Source organism: Podarcis liolepis, assembly GCF_965112155.1.
Source record: "Podarcis liolepis genome assembly, chromosome: 9".
Taxonomy (NCBI): domain Eukaryota; kingdom Metazoa; phylum Chordata; class Lepidosauria; order Squamata; family Lacertidae; genus Podarcis; species Podarcis liolepis.
The window spans coordinates 38114231-38135801 of NC_139564.1; the positions used below are offsets into that span (position 1 = coordinate 38114231).

Consider the following 21571-nt stretch of genomic DNA (forward strand, 5'->3'; position numbering starts at 1 on the left):
AGCCCCATGCAGCCTCTCCTTGCGGAGGGGTTGCGCGCAGCTATGGCACAAGCCTGCATTCGCTCCACAGGACGCACACACATTTCCCCTCAATTTTTGGAGGGGAAAAACTGTGTCCAATAGAGCGAAAAATACGGTAATATCCAGCATAAAATATGGCAATGTAAATATATATGCGCAGTATAATCCACAGAAGCAGAAAACCTCTGGTTTAGTTCTGCATGTGCTAACTTTAATTTGATATGTAATTTCTTGATAAATGTAAAAATCCTATACTTTGCCAAGCCACTGAAGAATTTAGAGAGAATGGGAGATATTATACTTTTTAGTTAGCTGTCAACTTTAATTAAGAAAAAAAGGTGGATATTGATTTGTGATCAATGATGTCAAAAGGAAGCAAATTCTAGGCTGGATCTAAAGTAGAGATGCTACTTGTGATATGACCAATCCAGTCTAATACATTAAAGCTAACAGTTGTATAAAAGGACAGCACTAAAAAAACCCCACTAATACAGAATGGGCCTACACATCAAAGGAATATTGCAATGTATTCAGTGAACAGCAGATGGCATCCAATCCCAGAACCTAGATAAAATGGTGACTTGGCCAAGCAGACACCACCCTTAATACTAGGGTCAAATATGAATTCTCTCATGTAGGGTATCTAGACCCATGTTCAATCCTATAGCATATTAATGAGTCAATAAGTTCGGTTAGAATTCCCATATGCTTCAGTAGGGGGGCCAGAAGCAAGGCACCATCACATTAACACTTCGGGCTGCACCAATGCTCACCAGTTTGATTTTTGGCTTTCAAGGAGACAGAGATATTTCCTTTCAAAGCTGTTCATTGTGCCGGTTATCATCTTTTTCTAAGCTGTTTTAATCTGTTTTTTTCCTGTGGTTATGACTTATTTCTCATTCCTAGAGAGATAATGCAATGAACATGATGACACCACAATGCTATGTTACCTGGGCAGGTAACACAGGTGATCCTAGTTTATCTTATAATAAAGGTGAAGACATCAGAAGTGGCTCACCCCAGTGAGCAGCTGCCAAGAGCTCTGGTTGTGGCAGTGCCCCACCAGGTCAGTCACTTCTAGATGACATCACTCAGGGCAAATTCAATCTAGGTAGGGGAGGCAATGCTACCTTGAAGCAATGAAACAGTAAGAAGTTGCCATTTTACTATCTGACCGATCTTAGACCAACTGGTTGACAGTTTAAATTTCAATGGGCACTTCCACATAATGTGGGTAATAAGGACTGGGATGCCATATATAAACCTTCTTGGAAATAAAGAAGTAAATTACATTGAAATTAATGGAATGGGCATTTTCAGAGACATGTCTGGAACTGAAGTGCAGATTTCCTCTAAAGAATGGTACGACTATTTAACACAAACACTTGCATATCTCTAAAACTGCAAGGTTCTCTAGAAACAATAGCACATGACTTCCGGAAATATGGCAAACACAATGATACTGTTTTGGCACATGCTAAAAACCCTCTTGGTTTTTTGAGACCTTTGCTGGCTCTTAATGCCAGTGAATTGCTATAATTTGAAATTCAATTTTGTACTGAGTGTTAATGCAGCTGGATTTATTTTTACCATTGTTACTGTATTTTTAATGGGTTTTATTGTAACCCACCTGAAGATGTTTTCATAAAGGGCAGTATATAAATATGTTTTAATAAATAATAAACAAAACAGGTGAACAATTTTATTTCCCTTTGCAACAATACTCCCCTTAAAATTTCTTTCAACACCAACAACTAAGTTCACAAAAATCACTTCTTTGCTTTTTGGCTCAGTGACAGTTAAAATGAACCACACACATTTCAAGCAGAGTTCTTTTCCTATGTTATTGCTTCTGAGTTTGTTGAAGCAACAGAAGTGCATGGCTGGGCACATATCTAGAGTTCCCACTCTCCACTCCCAGTAAGAAGAAGCACATGACCTATTTTGATAAAGCTAGAGACGAGTGTTGTCCTGCCTCCACATATGACCCTAAAAAGCTCCTCTACCTTCTCAAAGTGACAACCCAAATTGTCAACCATAGGCCTAGGATGGCTTAATCAAGTTAGGAACAATTTTCCTAGGTATACTGAAACTTGCTCCATTGCATTTTTCGATTCTAATTTTGCAGTAAACCACAAGCAATATATTCTAACGCAGCAATGGAAGTTGAAATCGCTGTTTTAAATAACAAAATAAGATTCAATTGAAAGACAGGGACTAATTCAGAAATAGGCAGTGTGCAAGAGTTTCAGATTTTAATAGTACAGTGTTCTCCAGAGTTTAAGAGATCTCCTAGACTACATAGCAAATAATGGATATTGTTCCAATTTCAATTTTTTTAAGTGTCTTTTATTCCAACTGTAATGTAGAAACAAGATAGTTAATGCAGAATACATAAATATCATACGAAACAACACCTGGAGACAGTAGGTTTCAAGAGCAGAAAGTCAGTTTTTAGGACTGAGCAAATTTATCTTTTTATACACACCTACACACCCCCAGACTATATGGTTTTCAGCACAAAGTACAGTAAGCTATAACTAAAATTATAGCTGTGTTAACCCACAGCAAATGAGAAAGTCTTTATTCTCCTGGTAACTAATTAACCACTGACCTTTTTAAAGCTCTTATAAGCAATATGTTACCTCCCCCCTCCTTTCCACTTGCCACTGCCTTGATTCAGCATTTAGCAAGAACAGAAACCTTTTTTTTATCCATCTCCAGTGAACTTTGATTGAGGCCCTAAAGTACTGTAGAAATAAATCATGCCTCTCAATCATAGTGGCTCCACTCCAAAGCTCTCCAGTCTAATGAGCAGTGGTGTGTGTATGGAGAGTTGCTCCTATCCTTGCAAGGAATGAGGAAGCCCCACAGTGTGAGCAGATGAACAGACCTCCCACATATAGACAAAGCCCATGGCTCTGCCAGAATGGGTGCAATCCACATCCCATTTAACTAAGCTAATTTCTTTGGTAGAATTTGGGATTGTACCCAGTGGCTACAATCCATCAAACTAATTCCTGGGGTTTTCCCATTATCTGCTATGGATCAGATTTGCAGAGCCGTTTGCATGTGCATACTGAACTGAATCGGAGCCAAGATCTTTGCTGAATAATAGTATGCAGTGATATAAGGAAGGCAGCCTTCGCCTTAACACTTCAACTACACATTTATAAAGGGAGAAAATCTCGATTCAAATTTCCTACTTCTAAATAGCAAGCTTCCTTCCAACCGGAGGGTTACATAGACTTCACACTCATTCTTAAAACTGCTTTAAAAACAAACTTTCTTAAACAGATGCTCCATTGCAAGCATCCCAACACTGAAACACTTCCATAAATGGACCATAATTAACACAATGGGATCTTTTCTCTGAGCTTTCTTACATGCCTGAAATCTGCCTATGTCAGATATGTATTTTTCCCTGTGAACCACTGTCATGATTGGCCAAGTCCCTGGATTCCCAAGAAGATGACTAAGGGGAACTCAAAGCCATTAAAAAGTTGGCAGGTTAACAAAATTACTCAAATACAGGCAACCATAAGGAAATAAAAGGTTAAATTAAAATAACTTTTAAATTACTGCCCAGTCCTAAACACATTATGTGGAAACTAAGTTCCCTGAATTCCAATGGAACTTATTTCCAAGTAATTTGTTTGGGTTCCAGGTGTTAGAATGTCACTGACCAAGTTTGTCCAACTATCACTAGAATCCAAAAATCAATATGAACATCCTCATTTTGGCAGTTGTCCTAAATGTGATTGCTTCAGCAAGGCCCATGGGGGTTCAGCCAGCATAAACACACAGCTCCTCTTTCCCACCATAACAAGAAACAGTTTCGAACAGAAACCTCCCCAAATTGATAAACAGAGAGAAAGTCTACATATGATTTCTCCAGGCCTGCGAAGGAGAGGCACATTTCATCTTGTATAGTTTTTGGTTTGTTTTTTTTAAAAAAGTTGATAAGTATCAAGAGAAGTAAAAACACTGCCGAAGGGGGAAAGTATGCATAAACAAGGAGACAGCACGACAGCATACTTTACTGTCTTACAGTGTCTGGTTAAATTTCAACAATGCTTCTATAAAACATAGTTTAAAAAACTAACGGGACATCATGCTTGCCTAGTTGTTGGGGGAAAAGATGAAAATCAAAAGTCTTGTTTGGAAAAGCAAAGAACAGAATACAAAGAAAATTTGACCGTTCCTGGGTTGGCCTATATTTCAACTTGTGTATACCAAAGTCAAATATTTGCACTGTTTGCAACACTGCAAATATCTGCCTGCAAGACCAAGGGAATGTGTCTACAATGCCAGTTGTTCAATTGAGCAGCAAATCTTATAATGGGGCAATTAGAAATGGGCAGAAACCTCAACAAAACAAAACAAAAAGTCTCAGGGAACAGTAATAATACTCTAAGCATGATTGCTGATATGCTGGATTGACCTAGTCAATATACCCTTTTAACTTCACATTTCTGACCAAATGCAGTGGGCTGTATCCAGACTTAAAGGGAAACGATGTCCATATTTACTCAGAAGTCAGTCTCATTCAGTTCAATTTCAAAATGACTGCAGCCCAGGTTAGTCATGCTGTAGTCCATCTGCTATCAATAGGACAATCTGGTTTGGATCCAACCCATTGTGTTTAGCCCCTTTTGTTTCTAAAAAAAAATTGAGAGCCTAACTAAGGAAAAGTAAATGTGTTAGGCGGGGTATCTAGAAAGTTGCAAGCGAAGAGTTCACTGCCTTTTTTTTAAAAGGAAAACTTTTGCTGAAGCTGTACAAAAGGTCAGCCTCTTCAGCTTTATTGTTTTTTCAAGTAACTGTGACATTTTCCCAAACCACTTTTGAAAATTATGTTGCTGGCATAATCACAAGTTTAGAACTGCACTCTCACTCAGACAATCATTTTAATAAAGTATTGTATTTTGACTCTAAATATATTGTTCAATCACTGAAGTGACACAAATACCATTTTCTGGTGGGCTTTAAGCCTTCCTTGATCATTGAAATAAAAAAGAATTTTACATGTGTATGAAAGTTTCCAATATTTGAGAGGTGGCAGGGAAGATTACTTGGGTCTACGAACCAGTTTCAATATTATATCAGCTGCTTGAAAGGCTGTGTGTGTGATTTGTTCCCAAATTGCTCCAGTATCATAAAAAAGAAAATGGCAAGGATCTGTGATATGGCTACTTCCCACACTAACACTGCCTGTGAAGAATTGGGCTTGGAGGGAATTTCATTCAGACTTTTCCACCCATAGTCCTCCACTCACGCCACCCAAAACCCAGCAAAGCTCAGCTGAGAGAGAAATTGCTTGCATCACTTCCTGGTTGTCTGGTGTGATGCCATGACAAACACTGCAAAGGTAATGAGCCCTTTGCAAACTCATTGTAGGAAAGACATGAGAATAATGACTCATTGTGTATTTGTTCCTTCCTCTGTGTATTTTGTTTTAAGGTGCTATAGTTTTGAGGGGTTCGGTGGATTCCATACAATGATGTAATTGTGACCCCTGAAACTTTTATTTTCATAATCCACAGTTTCAAATAATACATCAAGACCTTACAAAACTAATACTAGGGGAAATCATCTATGAAAACATCATTCAAAACATCAATAAAACATCAACAAATACTGATTGGTTCAAAAGAGAAAAATCATATGGCAATATAGTTTTCAAAAGACAGCTGATGGAAGGGAAGAATTTGTCCCTTCCTCATTTAAAAGGGTGATATGGTTTTCTGAGAGGGTTGGTGGATTCCATAGACTGGTGTAATTTGACCACTGAATCTTTATACTCAGCAAATGGAACAAGAATATTGTATGGACACTGATGGCCTTCTCTTCCCATTGAATTTATGCCAAATTTGAGCAGAACTAGGGCTCAATTTATCCTGAACTTTGGCGTTACAGACCTTTACTGTACAAGGGAAAAGTTACGAGCATGTCCTTTATGATCACCAAAAACATTTCCCTGTTCTGCCTGAAATCCTCAGGGAGGCCCATTAGGCTTGAAAATAATTGTGAACAAATGACACAGGGTTTCCCCAGACTCTTTTGTTACTTCCTGAGCTTCCTTAGAAAACCCACACAGGAATATATCCATCTCCAGCATGGATCCTTCACAGGCCTATCTGTCTTCCCTGTTGCTGATCAAAGCACTGTATCCCCTAGTTCTGTGTCAACTTTGCTTGTGAGACAGACTGCTTCTTGGCTAACCAAAAGTTCTAACAGTAGGATGCCAATTCCTACAGCAGAAAAATATGCAAGTATTTCTAATGTATTTTAATAAAATATATAAAATGTTTGTATAGAAAAACTACTCAACAAATAATTGGCTAATTAAAACCCCATTAAGATATATAAAACAACAAAGATGATATTGAGAACAACATTTAGCAGGTACTGTATTTTGTAGGTCTGAAAAGATCCAGTTTATGTTGTTGTGTAAGGAAAAGACAAACAACAAAGTGTGGGAAAACTGACTGCCCTTACAGGAAGCCCCTCCTTTGTTAATCACTTCCCCTCACTTGCAGGACTCACAGGAAGAACTAGATCTCTGATCGTTCAACATACATGAAAATCCTAGTACAGTTTTGTATCAAGCAGCTATTTTAGAAAAAGAAAACATAGCTTCTGATCATTTCTCTATACAGTTCCCGAAGATGTAACTTATTTGTACCTTTCTGATCAAAATTAGGTAAATATGCTATGCAAAACTACTTAGGATAATTATAGGCAGAGTGCTTCTTAAATCCAAGATCATTTGGAAGTGTTTGGCTTTGCCAGGCAAATATATAAAACACTAATTTTTTATGCATATTAGAAGGTGATTATTCATTACTGTAAATAAGGCAGGAAGTGTGTGCCTGATTTGAGAACCATTAATCTAGTGAGTTGATGCTACTATTATCTTCCATGTGAAAGAGCCCTGTGTGGATTCCAATAAATGCATAGCCAAAATCACTTAATGAAGTTCAGTTTGCTAGTCATTACCACACTTTTAACTAGTGTGTTTTCCCCTAAGCTCTTTCAGAAAATGGTTGGGTCTGTCCAAGCTTTTTCCCCAATAAAATTCAAAATAGCAAACAAACCTTGGAAACCTTGTTGCAGAACTCCCAGAAACTTAAGCCCTTCCTAAGCAAACTTCCTCTTGGGAATGGGGAGGGGGGCACTGAAAGTATAAAAGGGCTTGAAGCAGTGCTTTTTTTGCTGGGGGCACGCAGGGGTACGCATACCCCCTAAAATTTTTGTGAGTCTAAGTTTGGCTTTATTTAAGGGCAGTATTTCAATATGAGTAGAAAAATTAGAGTACCCCTAAACATTATTTTTTTTAAGAAAAAAGCACTGGCTTGAAGAAGACCAGAGAAGCTGAGGTGCATCACATTGTAGTTTTTGTACCCCCATTAAATTAACTGGGCTGGAAAACACAGGAAACTACAGTTGCCATGCACCCCATCAGGAAATGACAAACCAGATTTATAAAGTGAGGCCAACAAACTCTGAAGGATGTGTGTGCCTGGGAAGAGTAGACCTGGCAATGCTGTAAAATGGACGTCTCCTCCCCACTGCTATATTTTTTCTATGGATTTTCTAAAGAAAACATTGTTTATTAGTAACATAATGAGCGGATACAATATCAGTCAAATTGGGCAGGTTCAACATTGCAAGCAGCCTTTTCTCCCAGATAATTGCATACCTAGGAAATACTATATATATATAACTAATGCACAACTCCTTGGATATTAATTCCCCACCTGACAGTAGGTTACCTTGAGGATAAAACTAATATGAACTGTAGAGCACTTCAAAGTGACAAGAGTTCCTAAGTCCCCAAATTAAAGAAAATGTGGAAGGTCTGTTCTACCAACATAATGTAATATGATCTGGAGAATGATTTGGTGTCACCAGAACAGAAGGACAGGACTATACATGATAACTTAACTGATAGCCTCCATTCTATAAAGGCAAATACACACTTCTACTATACCAACATTATTTTTAAAGGAACTGCTTTTTTTTAAGAATTGCAACTTATTTCAGATTTAAAAAACAAAGCTGTGTTGACAAGCTAGTCAGAAATATGAAGAAAATTCTAAAATCCTATAAATATTAATCAAGTGGGGAAAAATACAAGAATTGGCAAGCAGAAGAACATGGAACAAGAGGAAGGTGGCTGTAAGAAGGAAGGTGATAAAAGGAAGAGGAAAAGACAAGATCCCCCTTCCACCACCCCCACCACCCACCCCCGCTCTGAGTTAAACACAGAGAAACAGGCACCCATGGATTCAGGGATAGCCAAGAGAAACTAGGGCAAGAGAGGCAGGAGAACCAATCAGGTATATAGAACTGTAGCGTTGTAAACCACCAGGAAACAGATGATTCAGAAAACTAAATGATGAATTATACAAATAACAGGAAGACTGAAAAGGGTAAAGAGAATATGACCCACCCATTACTGATCCCTGATGGCCTAACTGCACAATTTTCAAGATGAAAAGTTGATTGGAGATGGAAAAACGTAAAACAAAGAAGCGGCAGGGGAAAGAAGGGCAACTTGATCCTTTTTATTCACCCAAAATTCCTCCTCCACTCTGGATCATTCTCCTCCATAACAATGCTCCCGAAGTGTTTGGAAACCCCACAGCATGGGCAAGCTACTTAGTAGGACAATTTGGAGGAAGCAATGGTGAGCAATGGAAAGGGTTGAGCAACCACTCAATGGTGACCCATTCAGGCTTCTCATTTTAAAGCACAGTGTTAGGGATTAGTGGCATGTGTTTGGGTACAACATATAGAATAATACATAAAATAATTAATGAGAAAAGGCTGGTGAGAAAGGTATGACTAAAACCAGGATAAGAGGATGTGAAAGGCTGGGAGGGAACTCCAAACAAGCAGTGCAAAGAAGAAACCATAGACTTTCTTAGGACATCCCTAGAAATCTGAACAACAGCCGCCTCCTTTTCTTAACACTCACACTTGTATTTTTTTTAAAAGGTTAAGCATTCTGCACAACTATGACAACTGTGGAATGGTCCCCCAGAATTTAGTAGATCACATCTTGAGTAAACAGGGTTATGATTTCAGGATTGTTTACAGTGGTCTGTTGTGCAAGGAATGATTTCATACTGTGGAACTGTTTTCAATGGACTAGACTGCACTATACAGTCATACCTTGGTTTTTGAACAGAATGCGTTCTGGAAGCCCATTCGACTTCTGAAACATTCAGAAACCAAGGCACGGCTTCAGATTGGCTGCAGGATGCTCCTGCAGCCAATCAGAAGCCACAGAAGTTGCACCAGACATTCAGCTTCCGAGGCAAGGTTCGCAAACCGGAACACCTACTTCCAGGTTTGCGACATTTGAGTTCCAAGTTATTCGTGAACTAAGCTGTTCGAAAACCAAGATACGACTGTACTACAATCTTGTAATTGTTTCAGAAGTTATTAGGCTTCACTACTCTCCTAATTTCAGGAGGCATCTGAGAGTACAATTAAGCTACCATGCTCATAAATTAGTACAAACAGGGAAATAATGCTCCTAAAAGCCTTTGTAATTTTCTAAATTTAGCCCATTGGAAACTAATGCATACATGCAATCAAGGAAACTTTGTAAATATAATCCCTGACAGGCACATTATTATTTTTTCTCCATATGATTCACACTTTTAGGCAATGGTTGCAAAGCACTGGGAGTAATGATAGAAACACCCCCCCCCAAAACCCATTGAATCTCCATGCTAATCTTCTGTATATAATGATCTTTTCATGCTGAAACCCAGAAGCCTACTAAAGTATCACCATTAAAATGAGTAAAAACATTATTACATGTTTTAACAATTTAAAATTTAAATGTGCTGCTTGAGTGTGCATAACTAGCCAATAACAAAATCTGGCGTGTTTACAGGGGAAACCGACTAATATTCTAATAATACACATTGCAACACACATTACTGTGCAGTTTTGAAGAATATTACCAAACAAAAACAAAATTGAAAATGAAGGCTACCGTTATTTTCATGCAGTACAAGAAGAGCACACTTACCTTGACACGTTTTCTGGAATGTATTCTAGGACTGGATACCCATCATTTCTTCTGGCAGACAATTCAGAATGTGATTTCCATGGCTCCACAAGAGTACTTACTGGAGGAAACGAGCTCATGTGCTGAAAAGACTGCTCTCTGCCAACAGGTCGGTGTACAGATATTTTGCCTTGAGCTCCAATCCTATAGTGAAATGACTGTCCACTTGAATTCACACCAACAATGGCAGAGGGTGGCAGAGTGTTCTCTTGATAATAGCTGCTCTCATCAGGCTCCTGTTTAATTCCTACAGATAGGCCTGGATTTAGAAACCCACTACTTTCACATGTGCCATCAAATGAATTAGGTGGTCCTAAAATCCCAGAAAGAGAATAAAAGTCTTTATCATCCATGAATGAAAAATAGGGCCCATCCATAAATGGAAATGGATTTACAGTTTGATTCCCTTTAAAAGAAGCACCAGAGCAAGAATGTTTCGCTGATTCTTGCTTTATTGATACTGAAAATGGAGAATCAGAACTGATTTTGCTATTTTCTCCAAGACATGAGCTACTGAATACCCCTTCGGGTTCAGGTTTTATACGCTGAACAAGAGTCATTTGATTAGCTACTTCACTATTAGGGATGGCATCTTCCATTTCCTCTATTTTAGGAAATATGATTGCTAGAGCACCTTTATTGTCTTTTGTATCTGGACTAGGAACGATGTCTTGGCCTGTGCCAGGTCCACCAGGTGTGCTCGATGCAGGAAAGGCTAGTGAACCATTTACTGGACTACACATAGAGGATCCCACAGTACTAACAGCTGGACTAGAAAGTGTGGACCTATTATTGGCATTGGAAGGGCTGGCAATAGAGCATCTTGAGTTTATATTTGCAGGACTGGATACTGAGGACCTCATGGTGATATTATTAGGACTTGAAACTGGAGATTTCACACTACAGTGACTAGGAGGGCTTGAAATGGGTGATTTCATGCTACTTATAGGACTAGAAAGAGGAGATCCCACGTTGCTAGCATGTGCAGGACTGTGCAGCATTGAGCCTCGGTTTTCAATGTTGGGTGAACATGACAAAGGAGTTCCTTGGTTGACCGGGCTATTTACTGTGAAATTTTCAAAGTTAGTAGGTGTAGATGACGATACAGAATTAATTCCAGGAGGGCTGCACACTGAAGTCGTCATGTTCTGAGGACTACAGTCAGGAGGACTCTTCTCTCGACATACTCTTGGGCTTTTGACAGTGCCTGGCATGATACCACCGTTCATAGAGCTTGCACACTCCAATATTAGAGGTCTCAGGGATCTGCTTGGGGTGTTCAAGGGAGACGTGTGGTGACCATTCTCTTTGTATAGCTTGACGAGTTGTTCCACATTCTGATACATCTTTCCAGGATTTATGTTGCCTTGTTGACTCTGCTGGTCGTAGGTAAAATCAGCATCTCTTACAGAATCCATGTACAAACCCATTGATTCAGCTACAGTTGCAGAAAGTTCCTTTGAGTCTGACTCAGTTTTTATGTCAGAGGGTGAAATGCCAGGGTGATTATGGTCTTGCTGAAGGCAAGAAAGTAGTTCAGGTTTTTCTTTGTTGCTTCCTTGAGCACTGCTGTTTGGAAAAACACCAGAAGCACAGCTCACGTTTACTATCTCCATATAGTTATTACTCTCTTCGGACCGCTCTTCTGCTCCTGCAGAAGTATACTCCATCGACTGGGAGCCTTGACTCCAGCGTCTCTCCATATCTAGGCTTTTTGGATAATTGCGATAGCCTTTGGTCTCCATAACTATAAAAAGAAAATAGCCCATTAAAATGTAAGTATGTATGCATATGTAACCACTGTGATACGTCAAAAGACTATGGCTGAAATCACACTTACATAAGAATAAGCCTCACTACTTACATATAAACTAATTTTTAAAACTATTATACTGAATGTTATATTTTGTACCCTGTCCACCCTTGGGAAATATTTTTTTCAACTTTCTAAGCCAAAATAACTAAAACAACTTGGTAAAGTTATTCCACTATCTTTGCTATTGACAGTGGATACAATGACCTCAGAGTATATTTAATATTTCATTTGAATGTTCCATGCATTTTAATTGTTCTTATAATGGTATAGGTAATGAATAAATACATTTTGGAAACTCAAGCAAACTCAGTAGGCAAGAAGTAAGACAGGTTTCTTTCCCCTCCCTTTTGACACCAAAACATGACATATTTCACTGCTAAAGATTTCTTTCTAGGAACTCTATAAATGGTAGTCCTGTCGTGGGACTAAGAATCTTCAATGATAATGATGTTCTATAGTTCCCAGAGTTTGACCACTTTTTTTGACAGTACAGTCACCCAGAAGGTATTGATCAAAGATAACTGATAAATAAACTGAGCCCATGGTTCTGTTCCTTCATTAAGAATCAGAAAACGGACAGGAAGAGGACATAAATCATAGAGAAAGCCACAGAAAAGTATTCTGTGCTTGGAAGGAGGCTGTTCTCCAAGCGACATTATTCAGTAATATAAATAAGAAATACAATTCACCCCTGATTTGCATTTGGACTTTTAAAGGGGGGGGGAATACAAAATACAATCCCACATTTTTCAATCAAGTGAAAAATCATACTTTTGTATTAATGTTGTATTAATGTTGGCTTTTTTATAAGAACATAAGGATGTCTTTTATTGAGTCAAATCAATAGTCCATGTAGTCTAAAAAAGGTCTACATTATAGGCAGCAACTTTTGACAGAATGTTGACTTGAGATCCCAGGTACTGAAATTGCTACCTACCAGGGAATAAGTCCCTTATCTACAATATGGGACTTCTGAGATGCAATGTAGATTATTGCACTGTAAATATACAAGATACAACATGTTCCCATTTTGTTTAAATAATTGAATTTAAATGATATGCATATGGACAAGCAGAACCATTTGTATCTGTTTGTTGAGGGGTATTTCCCTCTCATCTATACAAATGTAAATCATATGTTTATCATTTATTAATTTGTTCTAAATTTGTACCCTTTAGAAACGTGATGTTTACAGTTTCAACTTAACATCATGCACATAATCTAGAATAAAACCCACTGGTCAGGAAACAAACATGCTGAACACAAATAAGGCACATTGAACATGCACAAACTGTTAAGCATACTTAATGTTAACAGGTTAAAAACATTTTATAACAATATGCAAACCATCTGAAGATAATAATTTTATCATCCCAAAAAACACCATGCAACATGTTTTTATTCATTAGAATATCTACAATCCTTATCAAACAGATTTGTAGCCTCATTCTCCAATTTAAGGCTAATCAGCATGTCTCCCAGCACACATCAAATAAAATGTAAAATGCTATGGTACCTGAACACATGTCTAAAAGATCACTTAATGCCTCTGCAATGCTTTCAGCAGATTGTGTAAACTGAACATTCAAACTAGCACCTAAATAAGAACTGTCAAACCTAAGAGCTGGGGTGTTTATCAAGCTCTTTAAGGTCCCAAGGATGGCCCATGATGACCAGCCCATTCCAACCACATGATTAAGCCATCCTCATAGATGGAAAGTCAGGAAGGGTCACCAATGGGCATCAGTTTCTTTCCTAGCCATTTCTTTAATTTAGCAGCTGAGAGGTCAAGGAGGGTGGAGAAGAAAATTCATTGAGTGGTGACACTGGCAATGGAATTTTAAGAGGTAAGATATGGAAGGCTGGCATACTAGCATTGGATGACAAGGGTCTTTCTGTGGTCCCATCACAGCTCACTCTTACAAAAACTGGTCATTGTCTTCTTTTAATATGGTCCATGGATACCTGCTATTATGGAGTTTTACCCTTCAATTCATGAGAGCTTAATGCACAGTGTTTAAATGGTGAACATCGTTGAAGATTCCTACACATACCTGATAGCTCTCAGATTTCAAAGGGTATCGGGCATACATACAACGCATTCTAAACTGTGTAGATATTACATCAAATGCATGGAGACCAAGGTAGGGCAGATGGACCTGACAGGTCCATATTGTTGTCCCAACACACACTTGATGAGTTATTATGTCACAGTTAGCCATAAATCAGGGCTCACCATGCATAGGCCGACTGCACTCGCTTTGCTCCTCCCTGCTACTGAAGGGAAGAAAGAAACAATAACCCATGATTCACATGCAATGCATAGCCAGGATTAGTGGTTTGTTTCTAAATGGGAAAGGAGCCCAGGTAGGTGTGTTCATGGTGCACCATTAACCATGGTTTACATGATGCATAAACTGCCACTTTAGCCAGTTTGCCAAACATCTGCATAATGAAATCAAAATTAAATCTGGCTTTTGGAATCTAAGAATTCTAATTCTTAAAACCTCATTCTTATCAGTAGAGTTAAAAAATAATACATTTTCTTTGAGCTGAAAGATTATTCATGAGAATCTTATATGGAGCCCAGTCCAAAGCATGCTTATTCAGAATTAAGTCCCAGCATTTAGCAGGGCTTGCTTTCAGGTAAGTGTACATAGGATTGTAGCTTTGCAGCACATTCCTATATATGTTTAATCTCTAGGAAGTGCATTTATTATTACAGCTTTACTGTTCATAACACAATTTTCCCTGTCACATAACTGAGGAGCCATTTACAAACTGAAACCCCAGTCCGAAATCCACAAGCAAATTACCTTATTTCAGTGGAATTTACTTCTGTATCTAGGATTAAGACCGATTATACCATATTCCAACTAACCAACAATAGCCTCTAGAAAAACATATATACAAGGCTATATCCTTGCTGTGCAACTGTACTGTAATCTTTAAAGGGAGAAAGAATTAACTGGTCATCTTTAATAATACTTTAATAAACAAAAAGACCAGATGACTTGAATCTAAAAGCAGCATGGATACATTATTTAGTTATTCAAAATACATGCATTGAAAGATGTTCAGGTGATCTGTTTGCAGAATGCATGCCTTATTTCTTTTCAATGCACATGCTTGCATTTTTAATTTTGCTAAACATTATGCCTCCTTATTTAAGCATTACTTTGTCATCTGTTTACTTGCCCTTGTCAAACTGTTGATAATCTACTGTTTCAGTGACTTAGTCCTTAGTTTTCTCCCTTCATACTGCCCTCTGTACTGAAGTAATAGATATACTTTTGTGTAGACTAGTTAGAACTTGAAAAAACCCAGGTATGAATAAAGTCATGGTGACTTAAATCTGACAAGCCTATCATTCTAATTTCTGTAAGTAAATAAGAGATAAAAGGTCATGCTAGCCTAAATACACAGAGACCAGTTTGTAGGGAAGACACACTTGTGAAATCTTACAGAGCAAAGTGACAAATTCATGCATAACGTCATAGCCATAAAATATTTATAACATTGCTTAACTCACATGAAGCCACGTGTAGCAAATCATGGCATGTATCTATCAAATGTGCACCACTTCATTCAACTTCCTCCTAGAGTTAAATATAAATTGCATATTTTTTAAAAAATGAACTAAACTTGACTTAAAACTGTTAATTTGTTTACTATTTTCTTAAAAAAATAACCCCAAAACCCTGAAAATGAAAATAAACTTTTCATAGGGAGTACAAGTAACTTTTAAGTAAGAGAACAAACAAATCCACTACTGGATTTCTATGTCCTTCTCCCCAGTATGGACTTGAAACTGAGAATCTGCTTCTGCTGTTGGTCAGTAAGGTTCACCTAAAGATTGTCTGAGCATTCTTACCCTGCTGATTTCTCTGTGCCCTTTTCACTGTTGACTGTGATAAGATATATGTGTTACCAGATCACACAAGCAAAGACATTAAGCTACTCCTGTATCTTTCTCACACCCTAGACGAAGGTATTGTGCAAGCCTGATAACTTTGGAGGACAGAGGCTCCTAGTACCTAAAATCTTAGATATCTGGAACAGCCTAAAGATTTTTCAACCCATTCATCTGGTGACCTGGCAACTGTTGTTTATGCATTCATAACCTCAAAGCTGAAAGTCTGTTAGATGATCTATTATGTCAACTTGGAAGCTTCCACTGGTATAGAATACTGAAGCCCACCTCTTCCAAAGGTGACACTAGCAAACAGCATTTCTCCGTGGAGCTTGGGGCATAACATTATTTAACTTTACCTATGAACACATCTAACAAGTGGGCCAAGAATGACTTGTCCATAGGCCACCCAGAGCTTTATTGCTAACCATGATCTTAAGTCAACACTGTTCACGGCACTACAAGGAAATGTGCGCCTACTCCCTGTTGCTTTCTGCAATTCAAGGTTCTTGTGCTATTTCCTCACAACCCAAATCCCTGCACACCTGAGTTGCCACTTCACCCCCAGTGTCCATCTTGTTTTCTAGATGGGTGGTCTTTGCACATACCATATGTATGTTGGGGCGGCTAAGGCACACACAGAAAGCATTTTATGAAAGCTGGCTTTTGGTGTCCATCATTATGTCAGAACTGAGTTGGAAAATTAGATACACTTCACTTCAAAATATTTTATATGGAGATTATGCGTTTATTTATAAAACTGAAGCAGACTTCCCTCATTTTACAACAACCACGAGCAGTATAAATTGATATAAAATATCACACTCAATTATTGCTTCTTCTTTCCATCCCCCCCCCCACAAAGAAATATATTCTATAACTTTCTAAAGTAATAAGCTATACATCACAGGGTCTGAAATTGCTGCCCCTTCCATCATGGCTTGCATTTGTAACAGAACTTGCAGTTAACTTTAAATATGATGAAACAGTAACTAATGCATGTTCCCTTTCTGGCATAAGTTTGAAGCTGAAATACCCTTATCAAGCTGTCACATTTGGAACTACAGTACTTTGAAGTAAAATCTGTGAGTTCCACAGAAACCAGCAAAGCCGAGTAACCCTAAATGCAACTATCAGCTTTGATACAGAAATATACATTTTACTGTAGAAGTAGCAATCCCCGACAATGAAACATTGAAAATTCCACACTCTATCCGACTCCTGCAAGGCATGCTATCCTATATTTTGTATCTCAGCTTGGTGGTTGCTTTTCTGGCTCACAGCCCTTTAACTCAGCAGAAAGCCTAGTCTATAGCCTCCAAACACGGTTCTCCTAGCCTCTAAAAACCCAGCATGCAGTTTAACCCAACCTAGTTTCCCATCCAAACAACGCAGACAAACCCAGCCTAAAAACAGCATTTGCCTCCTTCGCTCTGTGGACAAATTACCCCAAACCCCACAAAAAACTTTAGACTCCTTATGTCTTCCCTGACCCATAAGCGTCCTCTTGAGACAGGATATTTAGGTTCTGCTTTTCCTCCTAAGGATCTCCTCAGGGTTGTATCTGCCAGAAATAATATTTAAAGTTGCACAGAGTGGCCGATCATTTGTGGCTCGCCCTGCCCACGCAGGAAACACCGGAGGGAACACGCAACATTGGAAACTTGCGTCCCCACGTGCGAATATAGCATAATTCTAATGCACATTGAAAAAGTTATGTTTTCCTTCCCTAATTAGAAATCCCTGAACTCTGCCGCTACACAGTATTGCTATAATTTAACGGGTACAGTCACGCCTCCCTGCTAGTCACGATCCCCCCCCCGCCCCGCCCAGCACACCTATTACACTTTCCCTCCACCTGTAGGCATAATACGCACGTCCCCTTGCAAGTGTCACCCGCCTAAAGTCAGCCTCCACGGTCGGAAATGCAAGGCTGTCTCGGCGCGGAGGAGGAAATAACGAGCAGCCAGCTTTATTCTCCGGACAGTTATTCCCAACTCGAGATTTGTTGTGTCGCCCAATGCCACTATTCAGGGCAGAGAGAGGGAGAAGAGGAGGGGGCGCGCGTGCGAAGGTGCCAAGTCCTTTTAAAAACATGTCACATGCTCAGATAAAGTTCAGAACCGGGTTCCTCCCCTCCCTCTCTCCCATTGGTCGGCGGGAAGAGCCGAGCCGCGGCACCAGGGTCTACGGCGCTTCCCATTGGGCGGAAGCTTTTGTCAGTCATCTGGCGGGCGACATGACTGATACAAAGTTGCTGCGACACAAGCTAGAAAATGTATCTCTCCTTAAAGCTGCAGAGCCTACCTAGGAGAGGCGCCCCGGCGGGGCTTGCGCGGTGGGGCGGGGGGGGGGACCCTGTAAATTTCCTTCCCCTTCCCCTGACCCTCCCGACTGCCTTTTGCAGCTGGAGCTGCCGGGAAGAGCGAGACTTAGAAACTAATCGGATAATGTTTAAAGCGCTCCACCAAAACATATGGCCAGCGAAAGGGAAAATAGCTTTTTAGCAAAGCCTTCCCGCAGAAGAAATCCATTCAGGCGAGAGTTGGAGCTGGATCCACCCCCCCAAGCCCTGAAGCTGCGCCTCCTTCCTTCCCAAGCTACCTCCCCCCCTCCCTTTTATTTTTCTTTTTAATGGAGGCGATATCCAGATCGGGGGCTGGCTTCCGAGCCTCCTTTCCCCGCCTCCCGAGGTCTCTCGGAGACATTAACTCCACCTGTACCAAGGTGAGCGCGATGGGGGCCGCTTCCGTTCTGCGCCCGAACCGTTGCCTCTCCCTCCTCCCCCCGCCTCACCCTGCGAGGAGCCGCAAAAGCAACAACGGTCACGTTTTCGTGTCATCCCCCCCCCCCCAAATAAATTTCTTTAACACGAGCGCTGCCGATGTAAGAAACAGCTCTCCTTCCTCTCCACCCGCCCACCCCCTTTGGAAAACGCACACACAGAAACCCACGAAGCGCCTCAAGGACTTGTCCTCTGGTTCCCTCATTGCGTCTGGTATCTTCTTCGCCAAGTCCTGCTCGGGGCATTTTCTTTCTTTTTATCTACCAAAGTTGCGCGGACTAATACCCGGGAGCCATCCAACCGGATCCCCAAAACAAGAGACCCCCCCAAGGAGGGCTAAGGAGCATTTCCCCCCGCGCGCTCCATCTTTGAGGGCAGAGTTTCTAAATATATTTTTAGGAAGGCACGGACATCTCTCTCTCTCTCTCTCTCTCTCTCTCTCTCTTCCTCCCCCCTCCCCGCCACTTCTCCGTCTGGAAAGCTGGCCGAAATGACGCACGTTTCCGGGGGGTCAAGGAAGCAAGATCACCTCCGCCCGCCCCCCCCAAATACTGACCTCCCCCCAAACCCGAAGTCGACAGCAGCGGTATAAGCGATCCCCCCCCCTTTCCTCCCGACAGCAGACATCGCCTCCCCCCTCCCCTCGGTTTGCGCGCACACACCCTTCTCGATCCCTTTTCTCTCCATTTCATACCCAGACCAAAATAACTCCCTGAGAAATAAAGTTTAATGGAATTCCAGGCACCCTGGGCGAGAGAGACTCGCGGAAAAAGTACCTCTGCCACGAGCGAGAAAACCGCTCCAAAAGGCGACTCGAAAATCAAACGCGCAGGCAGACACACTGACACACACTATCTCGGCTTCGTGCATATTTAAAACTGCAAAGACTGTTCTCTTCCTAAGAGAGAGGGCACAGCAGACCTCCACAATATCGGCAGACTATTTTAGAAGTCACGTGCCCCCTCCGGGTTTCAGCCCTTCTGACAGATATCGATCCCCGTTTCTACAGCTAATAACGCGCCGAAGAACTAGTGCAAGCTCCCGAATTGCTCTCCCAAGGCCGGAGTGCTTGCAATGCCCCCCCCAACCCCCAACCAAGTTTTTAAATTGGGTATGGCCAGCAGTGGCAGCGTCCTGGAAGTGCCTCTTCTGCACATCCCCTCCCCAAGAGGAGATCAGTGAGTTACTGGTGTTCCCAATTACTTCGCTCTTTTTCAAAATAAATAAATAAAATCTCACCATCCTGAGAACTAAATACATCTGGACCTCCAGCTCTTCCCCTCCATTAAAAAAAGGAAAGCTCTTTTCTTCCCTGGAGGCGCTGGGACTCTAAGCAAAGTGTGGCGAGCTGCCCGCCCCCCACCCAACCCCAACCCCCCGGGTACTCACCTTCATTTTTCCGCCACCCCCCGCGTCGTGCAATGGCCGGAGGAGGCAAGACCCTGCACTTCTGCGAGTCCGATCCAGAAGCGCAGCCAATGGGGAACGAATGGCCACGGAAGAAGGTGGATCCGGAGGAGATTTGGGGTTAAATCCTGGAAGGGGGGGGGGAGGTTGCGAGAGACTGAGGAGGAGGTTGCAACGCTCTCACACGCAAGACCCGGCAGCGAAGCGGGGGAGAGCCGCCGTACTTCCAGCCTCTTTGGAGGGGGCGCCGGGGCCGCGACAGCGAGAAGTCCGCTCGGCTCAGCCTCCTCGCTGACAGCTCTCTCCGCAAGGCAAGGCTGGCGAAAAAGCTTTGCCCCCTGGCTGTCACATCGCCGACCGTTGCTGGAGGGCGTGGGGTTGGAGGTAGAAAGGGGAGGGAGCGTCGGATCCGGCAGGTTTTATTCTTTTTATTTTATTGTTATTATTATTCAAGAGAAGTCAGACGCCGTGGAGAAGGGTCACCCAAAATAAAATAAAATTGAAACTTCTGTCATTCCAGGTGAAACTCCCATCCGCGCCAGCAGCGCCGCCGAGGGAAGAGGTGGGTGGGAGACCAGAGAGCAGCTTCAGAGGGTGTAAACTTTTTGGGGTTTCCCCCCCTCTCCCACTGCGCGCGCCCTCCGCTCTTCTCTCCCCCCCTTCTTTGCGCGCGTGTCCTTTCCTCTTCACCTTCTCCCGCTGCTGCTGCTGCTGCCGCCGCTCCCCCCCCCCTCACGCCTCCCTTCCTTCCTCCTTCCTCCTCGCCGCTTTTGCTTCCCGGTGTGTTTTTCCGCCTCGCTCCGTCTCTCGCAGTCACCCAGCGGGCTGCTGCTGCTGCTGCTGGAGCTGGTTCCTGGAGCTGCTGGAGGGAAGGGAAGGCGAGCGAGAGGAGGAGCTTAGCGGTCTCCCTCCCTCTCTCGCGCTCTCGCTCTCTTTCCAGGCGCGTCTCGCAGCAGCAGCAGCAGCGGGCTCGGAAGAGCCGCCTCTCCGCCCCTCCCGGCACCAAAGTGCAGGCAACGGCGGGAGCGCTGCAAGGACTGTCTCCGGCCGGCTTGGGTCGAGGGCTGGCCGCCCAGCCGCGCTTCCACACCCAGGGTGGGGAGGCGGGTAGAGCAGGCCACGCAAGGCCAGCCCAGCCAGCCAGCGAGCGGGCGGGCAAGGCTGAGCTGCACACGCATCACGCGGAGGGAAACGCTCCCGCTCCGAGCGGGGAGGGCAGTTTCCGCCTTCTGCGTACTGTACCTACAGTAGGCGCGCCTTTCCCGGGCCAGGATTCCCACCCTCTGCCCCACATCCAGCGACGCGCCACAACAGGTTCCTGTTTCTCTCCCCCCCCAGGCGCGTCCCCCCCCCCCGCGACAAGGACCGGGCCCTCCTCTCGCGGGGAAGTTTGAGGGCTGCGTTCAGGACAGCGCCAAAGAGTCGAAAGAAGAATGGATTTCATCACTCGGTGGGTTTGGAGAGGGGCGGGTGGGCTCACAGCGCAATCCATGCGCCCTTTGGCGATGTGAAACGGGCTAAAACTCATCGGGGATC

At 42.1% G+C, this 21571-nt stretch overlaps 1 protein-coding gene across 22 annotated transcripts in view; it reads right to left on the bottom strand.

Annotated features, from left to right (window-relative positions):
* Window positions 1-20917, bottom strand: part of NR3C2 (nuclear receptor subfamily 3 group C member 2) — a 136912-nt gene extending 115995 nt beyond the window's left edge. For 2 of the 22 annotated variants that reach the window (XM_083519929.1, XM_083519920.1), the window contains exons 1-2: window positions 20018-20917; window positions 10076-11861 (exon numbers count right to left, since the gene is read on the bottom strand). In XM_083519929.1, the coding sequence (XP_083376055.1) occupies window positions 10076-11859 (1784 nt within the window). In that variant the 5' untranslated portion in view covers window positions 11860-11861; window positions 20018-20917. Of the gene's footprint in view, window positions 1-10075; window positions 11862-15462; window positions 15530-16388; window positions 16662-17336; window positions 17945-18797; window positions 19247-19404; window positions 19672-19867; window positions 19972-20017 lie in introns of those variants that run through there. The other 20 variants (XM_083519921.1, XM_083519933.1, XM_083519928.1 and 17 more) reach the window with 20 other exon arrangements.
* Between the last annotated feature and the right edge of the window lie 654 nt (window positions 20918-21571).